Genomic DNA, 17,753 nt, shown 5'->3' with positions numbered 1-17,753 from the left:
AGAATGCTTGCTCATCTTCAACTTCTGCTTACCCAAACATCTCGAAGATTTTGAGTGGGACGACTAAGAGTGCGGGCTTCGCGAGCGGTCTCAGGACCTTCCTCTTGACCAAGACCAAGAGGAACGTGGAGTCGAACACCGGGCCCTGATAAGCTTTAGGGACATCTCCCTCAAAGCATTCAGGTTCGTGGCCCTGCACTCTGAGCACAACTTCGGGTCGTGGTTGAGCTCCAAACATCAGACATACACAAGGTGTGGCTCTGTCATGGACATCATCCCATGAAAGGCGTCATAGGGTTTGAATCTGGTCTTCCGTGATGACAACTCGACGCACCAGAATGTTAAAAAAAGCTTTGACAAAAGTGAAACGTCCAGTCAAAAAGTGACTGTAGGGGCAGCTCTTCTTTGGATCTGGGTGTAGGCTGGCATGGAAAGAAAAGAACTGATGTCAGTGTGCCAGGTGTCACCTATATAAGACCCGGGACGTCATATCCGGTGAACCAGACGACTGAGGCAGAGTCGACAGACTCCACCTAAGGGGTACTGCTTGAAGAAAAATCTCCAGAACCAGAATGATGCCTGGAGGAATTCAACAGATAAGGAATCTGCAACTAGAAGTTTCTATGAAATAATGCTCTGTCAATGATCTCTAGTCAGCACACCTCCCCCACTATGATGTGACGTACAGATTTAGCTACCACCTCAATTAAAGGCCATTTGTGTTCTGGATACATTAAAGTTGAAAGGGCAATAGTTCATTGTCAGTGTTTACATTTTGTGCAGTCTATCAAACACACAGTTTTATCGGCAGAGGGAAATAAACACCTTTGCTTCACAAGAAAACTAATGTGAGTTTCACTGCAGAGTGAAAAATACAAACAGATTCTTAATCCTACAGTAGTTATGAATTAAGTGTTTGTTCGCGAGAATGCACAGATTCAGTGGCTGTGTTTTTCTGACAGACAGGGTGCACGTAGTGACACACCTCATAGAAGAGAACAGACTAATGACACACTGTACTAACAAATAATCATAATCAGACATCTGATAGATTTCCAAGACTGATTCATCAGCTGGGAGCCATCATGCAAAAACAGATTCAATTTTATCCCAAACAAAAAGAATAAAAAGAGGGATTAATGGAAGGAAACATTGAGAAACATGGCAAATTTAAGAACTAGGCCAATTTCAGAATGATGACTTCACCTGAGGTAACCAACATCAGGGACCTTAGATCTAAATTAATTTAGAACATGGTACAGACCTAACCGAAAAATACAGGTATGTAATGTGTAGAGAGACACACACAGCTCAACACCATCTGCCACTTGTTTCTCGTTCATTAGGCTGGAATGTTACAAAGAGTTCAAAGTGAGCACTGGTCTTTGCAAATGTGCTTGAGCAATTCTTGTTTTGACCAGTGCTGAAAACGTCCTCATTTTTCACAACACTGAATTTTAAACACATTGATTAGTTTCACTTCTGATTGTCCATACTCACCGATGTTTAAATACCATCAGATACATTGCCTTAGTTAACTATCTCTTTCCCCATTCAAGCTACTGGATGTTAGTTTTTTAATACCTCTTACTTTTCTCAAAATGCTGTAGTTACCAGGATAGGGCATAGCCACTCAGTGTATGCTAATGGCTCATAAATTAATTGCTGCTTTCACTGTCTAATGCTGATATGGCATTACATAGGTTTTCTTTATCTGTCTTGGTGGATTATGGCTGTAATCACAGAGCCCTCGCATATATGGACAAAATCCAGTTTAGACCCATTACACTGTGAATTGCCAGAAGTAAATTCATTTAAGCACTGTGCATTGGAACTGATCAGGTTTCTCTTTAGTCAGGCTTTTCATTAAGATCTTCAACAACTACAACATGCCAGAATCGTATGTTCAATGGCAGTATTGACATATTCCACACTAATGGATATTTGCAAATTACTAACCTGGAAAGGTGACAATTCCCTCCTGCTCCAGGGTCTCTGGGTTTATTCGTAAGGCTGTCGTACTATGATTGTTCACATCTCTGTATAGCAAGTAACCCTACCAAATAAGTGAGAAGAAGGTTAAAAAAAATATTAATTTTGAGAAACTATGCAAATCTGACTTGCAATGATGAAAGGTACAAGCAACATTTGTTTTTCTTTGCATACCTGAGCATATCCCAACCAAGATTTCTTGTCTCTTCTGCTTTTGATGCGGGATGTAGAATTGTATATATGACCCTAAAGAGTAAAAGTAAATTAATAAGAATGGTACAGTCATTGACACTTTTGCTATTTTCAAATGGTTGCCTGTTCTCACACTATAAAGTTCAAACGTCTGACCTTTCAATACAATGATTCAGTTACTAGTAATCAATCTCTGCCTCAAGCGTAAAACCTAAGGTATAGCGTATGTTTCATTCTCACAAACCTCTATGACTTTGTAAATCTCAAATGAACATCCACTGCTCTAAAGCAGAATGACCGTTCTTACAGAAAAGTATGATCATGCAAACAACAGGTCCTTTCTAAACACTAACATTTTGTAATAAGATTTAATCGCCTAACTCCAGTAAATCTGAATGGATTTGGACATCTATCAATACTGTCTAATAGGAGATCAAAGAGGGGCTGGTCAAAGAGAGCTAAGGAAATAACTATTTGAGGATATTTTGAACATCTATCCACTCCCATAACATGTATGAGAATTCAATGAGTTTATTAAAACAGCATCAATTAGACAAACGCAGGAGTTTATGCAAATATCAGGGAAGGAGCTGCCTTAAACGTCAGTATCATAGTTGAGGTTATGGCCCATGATAAGGAAGACGACTAGTACTATGGCTGCGAGCATTGTGATGCTAAAGGCTATAATCAATCAGTCCTCCTCCGAGTACACAATATTAAACACAAGGTGGCTCCATCCTAACCTCCATTTTATTTTGTAAGATACTGAGAATACAAATACAACTTTTTGGTGGAGGCTGTTTATCTCACCAAGGGTATAAAGAAGACTATTGCAGTATATTTAAAAATCCTCTATCTTGACCAAGACATTTCATCCAAGGACTAAGCTAAAGAATCCTGAGAATAGTAGGGTGCACAGCAGAAATATGCAGAAAGAGGCGGGAGGGTTTAAAGGATGAGATAGGTACAGCGGCGGAACAGACAATGACGGAGACAGCAGACGAGGAAGCAACCATTACCAAACACGTGTGAAATAGCACAAGAAAAAAATGAATACAAAATGAAACATGGTAAAGTATTGTTTACGTTTATAAGTGGATCCTCTTAATTCAATATTAATAGGAATCTTTCTGTTTATACAGGAAAGGCCATAAAGTATGCAAAACTATAAAAATATATCCTATCAATTCCACCAAGGACTGCTCATACACAGGGACAATGACGGAGTGCAACTGTATGTAACTGTAACCAGCAACGTATAAGTTAGAATGTCAGACTAATCAATACTTGCAAAACAATCGTATGGTATTCAAATGAAAAGAGCAACAGGAGCAGAGCGTGATCAAAAGTATTTAGAAACAAAGGTAGATATTGTGTGCGGAGGCAGAGCACCCAATATAGTAGATCTGACAATACCAACGTATAGGATGCTAAGCCATTAAGAGACTTGTTGCCGACAAATGTACCTTTAGTGCCACCAAATATAAAAGTGGAAAATAACAAACCATTCCATTGGAGTACCACTTCTATAGCAAAGGAAACACTCCACTGACCTTGCAAACCGAAATAGGGCTAACAGGTTGTGACTCCGATTGCTGCAGTCGCTGATGGAAATCATTTGATAGGAGTATCAGAAAAATGACTACAAAGTATATTGTTCCAGTGGAAATAAAATCAGCATGATTAGCACAAACGGGAAAAGGCAAAAATAAGGTGCCATCTCTACTTGCCAAAGACAGGCAAGAAGGAAACAGATGGACGCATAAGAGTCAATTTCTCATAACTTGTAAAGAAACCATTAGACACTTGCAATGGCATGCACGAGCTGCACTTCAAGTGTCTGTGCTGAGAGGCTTCCCTGGATGTCAGTGGAATCCTTTTAAATCAAACCACAGAGGCTGCCATTCGAATGGATAAGAATTGGCAGATGGAAAAATTGTAACATTAGAAGAACAGTGGTGGCAAACGGACCAGGTTATGTAGTACTGCATGCCAATCTCACAAACAGGCAATCTGGATATCAGATAAAACTGTGCTCAATACAAAAATGTTCAGAATCTAGACAACATGTACTTTTCTAGTACTGAACATGGGTCTAGAATAAGCATTTGAATCTGCGGTTCAGTTTCGGGACACATGTTTATTTGCCCTGAAATACAATAGAATTGTGCAAGCCGGCAGTAAGGGTATGAAACAAGGGTGTGTGTATATATATAATAAAGATGTGCACAGGTTGCCACTGCTCTCTGGGTGTCTTACCAGAGCCACCACCCACAGGCAGGATGCCAGGTAAGCACAACAACAAACCGAGACTTCCTGTTAACACCTTCGCTCTCAAGACCTTTTCCCCCTCAGGTGCTAGGGCATTTTTTTTGGCAATTTGGGGCAGTTCGCGCTTAGGCCCTCTTAACGTTTTGTCCACATAAGCTATCCACGCCCAATCTGTGTCCTTTTTTCCAACATCCTAGGAGGTACCCAGAGTTTGTGGGTTCCCCCGAAGGAGGCCAAGAAATTAGCCAAAATACAGCTTTTTTTTATTTATTTTTAAATGGGGAAAAAAGGGCTGCAGAAGGCGACTTGTGTTTTTTCCCCTGAAAATGGCATCAATAAAGGTTTTGCGGTGCTAAAATCACCATCTTCACAGCTTTCAGGAACAGGCAGACTTGAATCAGAAAACCCAATTTTTCAACAAAATGTTGGCATTTTCCTGGGACATTCTGGGTTTTTTCTATATTTTGTGCTTTCAGCCTCCTTCCAGTTAGTGACAGAAATGGGTGTGAAAGCCAATGATGGATCCCAGAAAGCTAACCATTTCTGAAAAGTGGACACATTTCTGATTTCAGCAAGGGGTAATTTGTGTAGATCCTAAAAGGTTTTTGCTACAGAAAATAACAGTTGAAATAAAAATATATTTAAATTGAGGTGAAAAAAACAGCCATTTGTCTCCACGTTTTACTCTAACTTTTTCCTGCGATGTTGATTTTTTAAAGCAATATACCATTAAGTCTGCTGGACTCTTCTGGTCGCGGCGCTATATAGGGCTTGTAGGTTCATCAAGAACCCTAGGTACCCAGAGCCAATAAATGAGCTGCACCTTGAAAGAGGTTTTCATTCTACACCGGGTATACAGCAATTCATTTGATGAAATATAAAGAATGAAAAATAAGTATCAAGAAAACCTTTGTATATCCAAAATGGGCACAAGATAAGGTGTTGAGAAGCAGTGGTTATTTTCACATCTCTGAATTCCGGGGTGCCCATACTAGCCTGTGAATTACAGAGCATTTCTCAAATAGACGTCTTTTTTGTAAACACACTGTCTTACATTTGGAAGGAAAAAATGTAGAGAAAGACAAGTGCCAATAACACTTGTTTTGCTATTCTGTGTTCCCCCAAGTCTCCTGATAAAAATGGTACCTCACTTGCGTGGGTAGGCCTAATGCTCGCGACAGGAAACGCAACATGAACACATCACATTCTTACATTGAAATCCGAGGGGTTTTTGCAAAGTGCCTAGCTGTAGATTTTAGCCTCTAGCTCAGCCGGCACCTAGGGAATCCTACCAAACCTGTGCATTTTTTTAAAACTAGACACCTAGGGTAATCCAGGATGGGGGTGACTTGTGGGGCTCTCACCAGGTTCTGTTACCCAAAATGTGGCCAAAAAAAATAATTTTTCCTCACATTTAGGTGACAGAAAGTTCTGGAATGTGAGAGGAGCCACACATTTCCTTCTACCCACCTCACTTGTGTGGGTAGGCCTAGCGCCAGAGAAAGGAAATGGCCCAAAACACTATCTGGACACATTAAAATTATCAAATACAAACTACTTGTTTTTGAGTGTGTGTTTTTGGGAAAGGGGGGGGGTGGGGGGATGGGGGAGTCACCTGCGTTTCTATTCCTGGGCTCAGCAGCCATACAGGGAAACCTAACAAACCCAGATATTTCTGAAAACTAGACACCTAAGGGAGTCCAGGGAGGTGTGACTTGCGTGGATCCCACAGTGTTTACTTACCCAGAATCCCCAGCAAACCTCAAATTTAGCTGGAAAAATCACATTTTGCCCACATTTCTGTGTGGGATCACTGCACCGGGACAGATTTTCTACCACCCAACGTTCCCCTCAGTCTCCTGGTAAAAACAATACCTCACTTGTGTAGGTGGGCCAAGTGCCTGTGACAGGAAAGAGCCAAAAACATGTAGAAATTGGAGGGGGAACCAAAGTGGGTCCAAAAGGGCAGTTTGAAAAAACACATTTTTAGTCTGACAAGTGGGGCAGAATTGTTATCGGTATTGATGAGACAATGCTGGGTAGTAGGGATTTTGGGGATTCCTGCAGATTCAAGAAGGTTCCATGACAAATGTGGAAAGAATGTGTGATTTCCAGCAAAGTTGAAGGTTTGCAAGGCATTGTGGGTAAGAAAATGGTGCGGGTCATGTGAAGCATACCACCCTGGAATCAACCAGATGTTTAGTTTTCAGATGTGTCTAGGTCTTGTGGATTTTTCTACATGGCAGCGTCCGAAAGTCCAAAAAGTGCAGCCCTCACTGTTCTAAGTGGGACGATTTTGAGAGTTAGCCAAACTCTCATAGCCCAAATGTAAAACCAAAACCCAAAATAATCAAATGTCTACTTGCTTGCCATGGGATAAGATGTTTTAGTGTGAGAGCTGAAAGACTGTTACCCCCTTTGGTTGTCTGCAGCGGTCAGTAACAACTTGCTACATACTGGGACTAGATGCCATGGGATCCCAGCCGGCCAATATTTTTCCACCCCCACAAATCTCCTATCTAGAGTCATATACAGCCTCGACGGACACTTAAGATACCCCTAGTTCTCAGTTATGAGAGGGACGACCTTCATGGTGATCACCATTGTGAAGGCCAAGCTTTATTCTAATATTTTTCCCATACCTAATCATACTTCGATTTAGTGGTATTAATTGTTTTTATAGTTAACTTTTAGACGTCGTGTAAAATGTGCTTTCTTAGATTGAATCGAATGAGAGGTCTACACGAAGACAAACTGTAAGAAACGGTATGAAATATTAGGATAAACTGTTCTCTGTAGAATTAATTCACTGAAATAATATGAGTATTTCTTGTTTTCTGCAGTGCCTGAAGTTGAACAAGGCCACAGTGCGAAGTTATCTAACACTTGGTGTTCCTATTGTTGTTAGTTTTATATTTTCACGTCCGTTGCTTAACAGACTCCATTCATTGAACTTGCATATTTGTCTGCAGTTATGTTTCTAACTCTTGCTTTTTCCTGAGGAAACGGTGCAGAAGTGTTTCCATATCTTTGTAACCACTGTCCAGCAACAGCGCATTCGAAGGGTGCTTAACCAATGGGTCCATAGAAAGCGATCAGAAGGAACATGTTCGGATACTTTTGTATTAGTTTAAAACCACGCAAGAGAAGATTAGTTTAAAACCACGCAAGAGAAGAAAATGTCCAATCGCTGTTTAGTGGACGTTTGGGAAAGAAATCAATTACAATAAACTATTGATAAATGATGTTCATGTAATTAGTTGTTCTTTCTTTGTATGACATTGCTATCCAATCAAAATGCTTAGTAAGTTTAATTTAATGGTCAGTTGCCACTGATCTGTGCCTCTTACTTTCCTAAGTACCAGAGACTTTGTTTTGTGTACCTGGTGTGATTTGTCACTAAGAATGTTCATGCTTTGCCAGATAGTCTCCTGACTTTTGGTATTTTATTATTTTCTGAGTTTAGCTTTTCTGTTCTATGATGAACTAATAGTCTGATGGTTTGGGAATATTATAGTCCAACCTTCTAAACCGTCATCCCTTTCCTGATTTGTTCCTGACACTGCAGTCCACTTGATGAAGCTAATCTACCTTGCTGTCCTTCATTAGGATAGGTAAAATATTGTGTGATATCTTGTTTATTCACCTTTGCTTTACAGGTACCAATCTGCTTGTTTTAATAATGAGCTAGCCCAGTATTTTTCTGAATTTGTGTTCCTAAAACTTTTGCATGATGTCCAATATGCTAATGCTAATTTTGGTTAGTGAGGTATAATTTTCTCTATCATGAATGGTTATTGACATCTTTCATTGTTGACTCAAGGTATTCTATTTCGCTCGCTCAAATCTTATTGCTATTGATTTGTGTATTCTCTATTGAGATTATTGTTCTTCCTGCATTGATAAAGCTTAGATTCTTTCACCGACTGAATCAGCCGGTGATATTTCTTTACATGTATCATTTGATGCTGAGATTTACATTTGTGACTTTAGCTTTTTTAATACAGGGAAGAAAATAAGTTACTTACCTGTCACTATAGTTCTCCAGTATTGGAATCTTTCATAGATTCACATGCTTGAATCATTCCCCGTCGTCGAGATGGGAGTCCCGGTACAATTTTCATAAGTAATGTTAAAACATATTGAAGAGAAAAAGGCCCTAGGCCTCTTCAATTTGATAGTCTATCAGAGTCATTTTGTGAAAAAAGACCAAACTTGATCCTCCACCAATCAGGCGACAGCACCCTTCAGAACCTCCTGAGAGAAGCACTAGCACCTCAGATTTTCCAAGCACAAGTGCGTATATTATGTTGAGTATATGTACAACTAGAAAGAAAGAGGTGAAGTGAGCTTCTCCGGGGAGGTGGGTGGGTTGCATGTGAATCTATGAAAGAGAACTACAGTTACAGGTAAGTAACTTATTTTCTTACTCCAGTATTGGAACTTTCATAGATTCACATGCTTGAATCAGAGTAGAAAGCAATAACTATGCACATTGTAAAATGACAACCTCTTTAATAAACAGGTTATCTTAGACCACAAAGCCTTCTTATCATCATGTATAAATTGATGAATTATGAGTGTACTGACATATGTCCCTAAATATATATCTATATATACATATACATATATACACATCTATCTATACACACGTATATATACATAAATATAAGTATCTCTTTATCTCTAATATATATAGAGCTATTCCTGTGAAGATACATGATGAAATTTGAATAACAAACCAGTAATAAAACATAAGACACTAATGTAACCTGATCAATATCTGACAACCCGCTTACTTATGGGATTATGATAGCGTTCTCTTATCTTTAGATACATTTCTTTTTTTTTTTTCAATGTGCATACCTTTTCTAGGATGGAGGGATGTAGGAGAAATGGCTCACCTTCACCTGAAGAGATTCCTGAGAACCGCTTGGCCCACTGCTACCTCTCCGTGCGAGAGGGACTCCAAGCAATAGTGCTTAGTAAAGGTATGACAGCTCTTCCATGTTGCTGCCCTACATATGTCTTGTAGTGGCACTCCGGCAAACAGTGCCGCTGACGATTAGACTTTTCTCGTCGAGTGAGCATGCACAGATGACTGCAAAGGTTGCCTGCTGCCTGATGGCAGAAGCGAATAGCAGAGGCGATCCATCTAGAAATACTCTGCTTGGATAGCGGGTACCCCTTCCTCGGAGCACTGTACGCCACAAATAGCTGATTAGAGCGCCGAAAAGCTTTTGTCCTGTCCAAATAAAATTGAACGCATCTTTTCACGTCTAGAGAGTGTAATGCTCTCTCCGCTGGAGTAGATGGATGAGGGAAAAAAGACTTGAAGACCAAAGGTTCGTTAATGTGAAAGTCTGACGGAACCTTTGGAATAAAATGCGGGTTAGTGCGCATTAGTAGTCTATCTTGTTTAAGCTGCAGGAATGGCTCTTGGATGGAGAGCGCTTGTACCTCACTGACCCGCCTAGCTGATGTAAGAGCTATCAATAAGGCAACCTTCCACGATAAATGTTTGAGGGAAGCACAGTGGATCGGTTCAAAAGGATGCTTCATCAGTTGTGCCAAAACAATGTTCAAATTCCACGAAGGAGGTGGAGGTCTGAAAGGAGGGTAAACCCTGAACAGCCCCTTTAGAAATCTCTTAATCAGCTGAGAAGAGAAGAGCGAGGGTGTGTCATCTGAACGTCTGTATGCAGCTATGGCTGCTACATGAACTTTAATGGACGAGTGTGCTAGGCCAGATTGAGCTAACTCTAAGAGATACGGCAACATCTCTTCTGGTGGTGAAAGAAGAGGGTCGATTTGACGCTGATGACACCAGGCACAGAATCTCTTCCATTTACACTGATACGCCTTGTTAGTGCTATCCGCTCTGGCCTGTGACAAAATATTTCTGCAGTCCTGCGGGATATTCAAATGCGCAAATTCTCTGTGGTGAGGAGCCATGCTGCTAACCGCATTGACTGCGGATCGGGGTGTCGAACTTGGCCGTTGTTCATTGTTAGTAAATGAGGTAACGGCTCCAGCGGAATATGAGGTTTGACCGAGAGAATGAGGAGCTCTGTGAACCAATGTTGGCGTGGCCAGTACGGGGCTATCAGTATGAGAGTGCACGGTTCTGTTTTCATCTTCGTGAGGACCCTTGGGATCAACGGAATGGGAGGAAAGGCGTAAGCAAAGATGTCTGACCAGACTATCGAAAACGCATTCCCCCAAGATCCCTTTTGGTGATGCCAACTTGCGAAGAACTGGCATTTGGCGCTGTCCTTCTTCGCAAACAGATCCACTGTTGGTGTTCCCCACTGGGAAAAAATCTGGGTTAGTACCGTCTGGTCTAGTTCCCACTCGTGACAGTCCGATTTCTGCCTGCTGAGTGCATCTGCTGCCTTGTTGTTTATTCCCGGCAAGTGCACCGCCGATAGTGTGACGCCTTGATGCGAGGCCCAGTTCCAGATCGCTTGGGCTTCCCTGGAGAGGGTGAGAGATCTTGTACCTCCTTGTTTGTTGAGATAGTGCATCGTAGTGGTGTTGTCCGTTCTTATCACCACTCGCGATCCATAGATTCTTGGGAGAAACGCTTGTAAGGCGAGGTGCACTGCCCTGAGTTCTAGCCAATTGATATGCCTTGATGCCAGATGAGTTGGCCATTTGCCACTTATTTTCAGGTCCTGTAATACTGCGCCCCAGCCTTCCAGTGAGGCATCTGTTGTTATGGTCCACAGGGCTGGCTGTTGAAGAAACGAGGGACCGATTGAGAGATGATGCTTTTGAGACCACCACTTGAGGGTTTTGATCATTATCGGAGTAATTTGTATCTGGTCTTCGAAAGTTCCTGATACTTGAAGCCATTGACGGTTTAGCTGCTCCTGCAAGGGGCGCATCTTTAGCCGACACAGAGGGATCAGAGGTATGCATGAAGACATCCAGCCCAATAGTGATTTGAAGAGACGGACTGTAACCTTTCGTCTTTTGTGTATGAAACTCCCTAGGGTTAGTAACCTTTGTGTTCTCTCTAACGTGGGACATGCGATGCCGAATTCCGTGTTCAGTTTTGCTCCCAGAAAAGTAATACTGCGTACTGGTAGAGGGTTAGACTTCTCCCAGTTGATCGTGAATCCGAGATTGGTCAGTAAGGAAATGCACTTTCTTGTTGACTTGTGTGCTCCTGTGTAAGTCTTTGCCTTTATTAACCAGTCATCTAAGTATGGAAAGACCTGGCGCTTTCTTCTCCTGAGAAAGGCTGCCACTGGTGCTAGGCATTTGGTAAATATTCTTGGGGCTGATTTGAGCCCGAAGGGAAGGACGCGATATTGATAATGGCTCCCGGCTACGGTAAATCTCAAATACTTTCTGTGGGCAGGGTGGATTGGTATGTGGAAGTATGCGTCCTTGAGGTCTAGCGATGACATAAAATCTCTTTGATTGAGACGCAGAAGGACGTCTTGCAGGCTGATCATTCGATACGATTGCTTCTTTAGGTATACATTTAGTTGCCTTAAATCGAGGATCGGTCTCCAATCCTTCCACTTTTTTCGAATTATGAAGAACCTGGAATAAAATCCTGTTCCTCGTTGATCCCGAGGCACCTGCTCTATAGCTCCCTTGAGAAGGAGCTTGTAGACCTCTTCTTTGAGTTGTTGAGGATATCTTGAAGGAGTCCTGCGGGTAGGGTTGGAGGGGGGTTTCTGGACAAATTCTAAAGTATGGCCCCGTTCCACTAATTGTAGGACCCACTTGTCTGACGTAATGGTTTGCCATTGACAGAGAAATAAGGAAATTCTTCCGCCCAGGGTGACAGGAGGAAGACTGGGCGTAGCCGGCGCCTCGAAAACATCAGGTTCTACGAGCTGAATCTTTAGCAGGGCGGGTTGAGCGTCCACGGCCTGCCGGTCTATTATAGGCTGGTTGAGTAGGTTGTCTTTGGGAGTAGTATGGCCGATATTGTTGTGAAGATGATGGATAGGAAGAGTATCTCTGTTGTTGATATCCCCCTCTGTAAGAGGGCTGGCCGCGCCCCCTAGGACAAAAGGACGATTTCCGATATTGCAGGGTCCCTAATGACCTTGCAGTGTCCGTGTCCGTTTTAATTGACTGTAGGGCTTCGTCCACATGTTTCCCAAATAACGCTTGGCCATCAAAGGGTAAGCTAAGGATTTTATTCTGGACTTCTGGATGAAATGAGGTGGCTTTGAGCCAGCCCGATCTTCTTAATACAGCAGCACCTGCAAGCTGTCTGAAAGCAGTGGTCGCTATATCCATTGCACAGTCTATAAGCTCTGCAGACGTGCGTTGACCCTCTTGTACAGTCTTATTTGCCTCTGATTTTACTTCTTCCGGCAGTTGATTAATGAAAGGTGCAATATCCGCCCAAAGCCGTCTGTCGTATCGAGACAAAATAGCCAAGGAGTTGGCAGCTCTAAGCACTAGGCTGGCCATAGAAGAGAATCTTTTTCCTATGTTATCTAGCCTTCTACCCTCCTTATCTAGGGGCGCGGAAATCGGAGCAGAAGGATTTTTTGATCTTCTTTGAGCCACTTGAGCTACTACCGAATCTGGAGGAGGATGGCCTGTCAAGCATGTTGGGGCATCATCAGGAGCTTTGTATTTCTTATCCAGACATGGTAAAACTGCTGTGACTGTTGCTGGATTAGTCATGACTTTAAGGCCTTCTTCCCACAAGTAGTTCACCATCGGGATAGAGCGCACAGACTTCTGGAAGGGCTCTTTAAAATCATAAAGGAAACAATCTGTTTGCTTCCTAGGTAGCGGTAATGCAAAAAGATTGTGAAAACCTCCAATGTCTTCAGGTGGGGACTCCACCTTCGAATGAGAAGGAGAAGTTGGAGCAGGAATAATATACTCGTCCCACTCTGAGTATCTATGAGCTCTCCTTCTTCTTGATCTCCTTCTGAAATGTCAGTGTCTTGGGGAATTGTCATGTCTGGGGTGGCCACATCTGTGAGATGCAAAGACGTTGTTCTTTGATGTGGAGTAGAAGGACCAGAAATGGGCGATGGATGAGGCCGTTCTCCTTGTGGAGGAAACCTTCTGTTATAATCCACCAACATGGCTCTAAGGCCAGTAAGCAGGTCGGAAGGGATATACGTTCCCTGTTGATACTGCTGATGCTCCAAGGAAGCCTGGGGATCATAAGCTTCCTCATATTCCTCCTCTTCCTGATATTTTACATTCAATTCAGAGGGGCTGTGGGCTGTTCCAAAAGGCCCATCTTCATCTGAATCTTCATCTCCCTCCAAAAGACGTACTGGTACCAGGGAGGATACCTTACTAGGTGAAGTGAGGGTTGGAGTTAATTTTTCTGTTCTTTTTTGATATTTTTCCCTCGTCGACGGTGAGGTGTAAACTGACTTTGTCGTAGACAGTGCCGTCGACAATGGATGCACCGTTATTTTAATAGCAGCAAGCTTCGCCGACAAGTCTACCGTCGACGAAGTCGTCGACGACGGTAAAGCTGACATCAGCGCCGTTGACGATGACGAGGTGTAGACGGTCGTCGACGCTGATGTCTTAGTTCTTGTCGACGGTGGTGAACTCATCGACGATGTCGCCGACGGAGCCGTGGACGATGGAAAACCTAAAGTAGCTGGTGTCGTCGGCAATGCGCCCACCGACGGTGCCGTCGACGGGGAATCCGTCGACGAGGCCTTTTTTCCAGTCACAGAAGATGGCTTTTTGAAAGGCACAGATGGTGGAACAGATGAGGATTTCCTGTGCCTCTCAGAACTGGAAGAATGTTTTTTCCCCTCTTTACTTGAGAGTTTAGTTGGGGAAGAAGATGGGCTGCAACCCTTATAAGACCCTGAGGCAGTCTTTTTGAGGGCTTTCCTTGAGGTTTGTGAGGGAGATCTGTGGCGTGATCTTGCCCTTTTAGTTGATCTCTTGGATGTTGATGATTCCTCACTCTCAGAATCAGAAACTGGATCCTTCCTATGTTTCAGTTTCTGCAGCCATATTAATAATCTGCCTTCTCTATCCTTTAAGGTCTTAGAAGAAAAAGTACGGCAAATCTTACAGTCCTTGGCTGAATGATCTGGATAGAGGCAGTAAATGCAATCTTGATGAGGATCTTCAGAATTAAGTATTTTCTTTCCACAAGTCTTGCAGTCTCTAAAGAGACTTTTCTTTTCCTTGTCAGACATAGTTGAAAAATAGCTGACAAATCCAAATAAATGAGTTTCTCTGAGAGAAAAAGAGCTGAATAAAGGTGTGAAAACAGAGCAGAGCTCTGAGGAGACTCCCTAGCACGACGTTCGGTAGAAAATCTGAGATGCTAGAGCTTCTCTCAGGAGGTTCTGAAGGGTGCTGTCGCCTGATTGGTGGAGGATCATGTTTGGTCCTTTTTCACAAAATGACTCTGATAGACTATCAAATTGAAGAGGCATAGGGCCTTTTTCTCTTCAATATGTTTTAACATTACTTATGAAAATTGTACCGGGACTCCCATCTCGACGACGGGGAATGATTCAAGCATGTGAATCTATGAAAGTTCCAATACTGGAGTAAATAAATATTCTAATTCTTAATAAACCAGTGTGGTTATTTAGTTTCACATCAATTATTGAATGTTCTTTTAATGTTTTTTCTATTGTATGTGTATTGTAACTCTGATGTCCCCTTTAAAGCGTGATAAAAAGGTCCATTGGCCTCAATCATGAAATCCACTATCTAAATATAGTAGTGATTTCCGCGCTCACACCATCTCATCTGAGTTGAGTACCTGCGAACCCCCCTACAACCTTTCCCCAATAGCCAAACACCCGAATGGACAGGAGATTAATGTTGCCCTATTCCTGGTGGCCCTCGCACACTTGATTGGGCAACCATACATTGTTGTATTGTGTCTTATGACTGCCAGCAAGCCTGTGTTGTAGTACACCAACTTTCTACTTTAATAACTGCATATTGGATGCTCAGCTTCTTTTGTCTTTGCATCTTTGTTATTCCGTTGTACCTTGTATGCCCTGAACGACCTAATAAACGTAATAAAAAACAAAACAGATAAGGGGTGATAATAAATATTTCCATTCCAACAGATCTCTCCACTTCTCTCTCCCTCCAACTATGCCAGCTCAGGACCTCAACTATATACAAAATCTCAGATTGGACAACCCAGAGCAGTAACCAGATGGCAGATTATTATTTGAAATACCATTATGGAACTTGCAAAGCTGTTCAACATCTTGAAAACCATAAAACTGTGAGCCAGTCTCTCACACTTCATCACCCAACACACTTCTACAAGCTCTGTTCCATAACACAATAACTTCACCTCGGTGGTCATCACGCATTACATGGAAACACTCTTGCATAGGATCAAAACAAGAAACCTCCTTCCATCCACACACCCTACACAGAGTGGTGTGCTACTCATGTAGACAAGCGCTTGAGCACCTCATGTAGGGGTAAGTAAGCGTTATATAAATGCTGCAAGTCAATACAACTTTACATTTATTGTGCTAAAAAATGTTGCAATCCAATCAATTTTATAGTATCAGTAGAACAATGACAATGTTTTAGTAAACTTGAAGGCATGTGATATTGCTGAATATAAATAACTCTGTTGCAAAATAGGGTGTTTCGTTTTTTTCCCTAAACTGATCTGCCATTTTTGTACAACACAAGCACTTAGTCTATTTTCTGCCCGAGGTAGGACTTAAGCAGAATCCAAAATAAGCATTGGCAAAATCAGAAGATCGTGCCTTAAAAACCTATAGCCTTTGGCAATGCTTTTTGGCAATACTGTACCGCATCAGCAAAAGCATGTTTGGTGATGCTGTGCAGCAACAGCCAAAAGAAAAGGCACAATCACATGGGACATTTCGTAAGCACCTGAATGCAGGATGACTTGTGTGCTCATGCTCATCATGCAAATGTGCATCGTCACTCATGCACACTCCTACAAAATGACGCCTGCACCATTTTATTTATTTGGCACCACTAGCCACATATTCAAAGTCAAACTCCCTGTTGGCCAGTTATTTCCAACCCTACTCCACACGTTCTCTCTGCCTTTAATTACCCATTCAGAATAATCCTTTAGATGACATACATTGATGGCTTGCATGTTCATTTGTCTTTCTAACCACACACTTTGACAGGAAGTCTGCCATTAAGTATTCTAGAAATCAAATATGGTTATATTTTAATTAGTATGGTGGGGGATTCCAGGAGACTCTTCATGATAGAAGGGTCCCCAAGAAAATTTGTCATTAACACCAAACCTTGTCTTCAACAAATTAGTTACTGTAATAGTAAAAATATATATATATATATATATATAAATATATATATCAGGTTTAGTGCAGCCAAGCAAACAGCAAAGGTATAAAATGAAGAGGTCAATCAGAATTAAAACTCTATCTTTAACACTGCATTCACTAACAAAGCGCTGAACATCATTACCCCAGGATACAGCACTCAACACAGATTCTCTCTGGGCTCTAAGAGTTATTAGCAAGAGAGGACTGTTGCATGCATATGAGAATTAAAGTTGGAACTCAACCAACAATAGAAACAGGATAGGACTTCAGCTAGTTCAGGAAGGACCTACAACACTGACCTGACAGGCACGTGAAAGTAATAGCACATAAACGATCGCAGTAATGACTGACTGCAGTGTTTGATTTTATGTACTTTGCTGCACACCAATAAAAAAAAAAAAATCTTATTAAAAAAAAAAAAAAAAGCTAGCAAACTGTAATATCACTGTTACCTTTCATGTGGGATCTGTATAAGCCTGTCCTGCAACTATGCCATATACACCACTCCCAACATAATACACTGCAGAATTATTCACGGACAAGGGGTGGTTCCAGAAAATACATTTGATAAGGAACATTTAAAAAAATAAAAACATCAGAACTATAAAGAAATATACGTTACCTTAACTGTACCACTGTAACCAGACCCAATCTTGTATAGGCCATCTTTGCATAGGAGATACAAAAAGAAACCATCACTCTGTAGTAGGCACTGGTCATCTTCATCAACAGGAATATCTTTTAAGGCCCACTTCTGCATTAAGGCTGCTTTCTTAATTCCATTGCTAAACCAGTCCTGAATCTGGATTTTGCCCACCAACACTGCCTGTACACTCCTCTGGAGAGAATTCAGAATAATTGGCACCTGCAATACAAACGAAGCCTTTTGATTCAGGGAAAGAGGGAGAGCTTTTACATTTGAAGACTATGTAAGTGTAAGAACTAGATGGCAATTGTTAACAACAAGCACAGTAACAACATTCTAAAGAAATCAACAGAATACAAAAA

General features: G+C 41.7%; 1 protein-coding gene across 17 annotated transcripts in view; it reads right to left on the bottom strand.

Annotated features, from left to right (window-relative positions):
- Nucleotides 1-17,753, bottom strand: part of MYCBP2 (MYC binding protein 2) — a 1,769,078-nt gene that overhangs the window by 1,586,463 nt on the left and 164,862 nt on the right. For all 17 annotated transcript variants that reach the window (XM_069205243.1, XM_069205245.1, XM_069205247.1 and 14 more), the window contains exons 6-8: nucleotides 17,368-17,610; nucleotides 2,167-2,238; nucleotides 1,960-2,056 (exon numbers count right to left, since the gene is read on the bottom strand). In XM_069205243.1, coding sequence (XP_069061344.1) covers nucleotides 1,960-2,056; nucleotides 2,167-2,238; nucleotides 17,368-17,610 — 412 coding nt within the window. The remainder of the gene's footprint in view (nucleotides 1-1,959; nucleotides 2,057-2,166; nucleotides 2,239-17,367; nucleotides 17,611-17,753) is intronic.

This window comes from Pleurodeles waltl, chromosome 8, assembly GCF_031143425.1.
Source record: "Pleurodeles waltl isolate 20211129_DDA chromosome 8, aPleWal1.hap1.20221129, whole genome shotgun sequence".
Lineage (NCBI taxonomy): Eukaryota > Metazoa > Chordata > Amphibia > Caudata > Salamandridae > Pleurodeles > Pleurodeles waltl.
The sequence above is the reverse complement of the archived record's forward strand: the minus strand, read 5'-3'. Positions and strand labels throughout refer to the sequence as shown.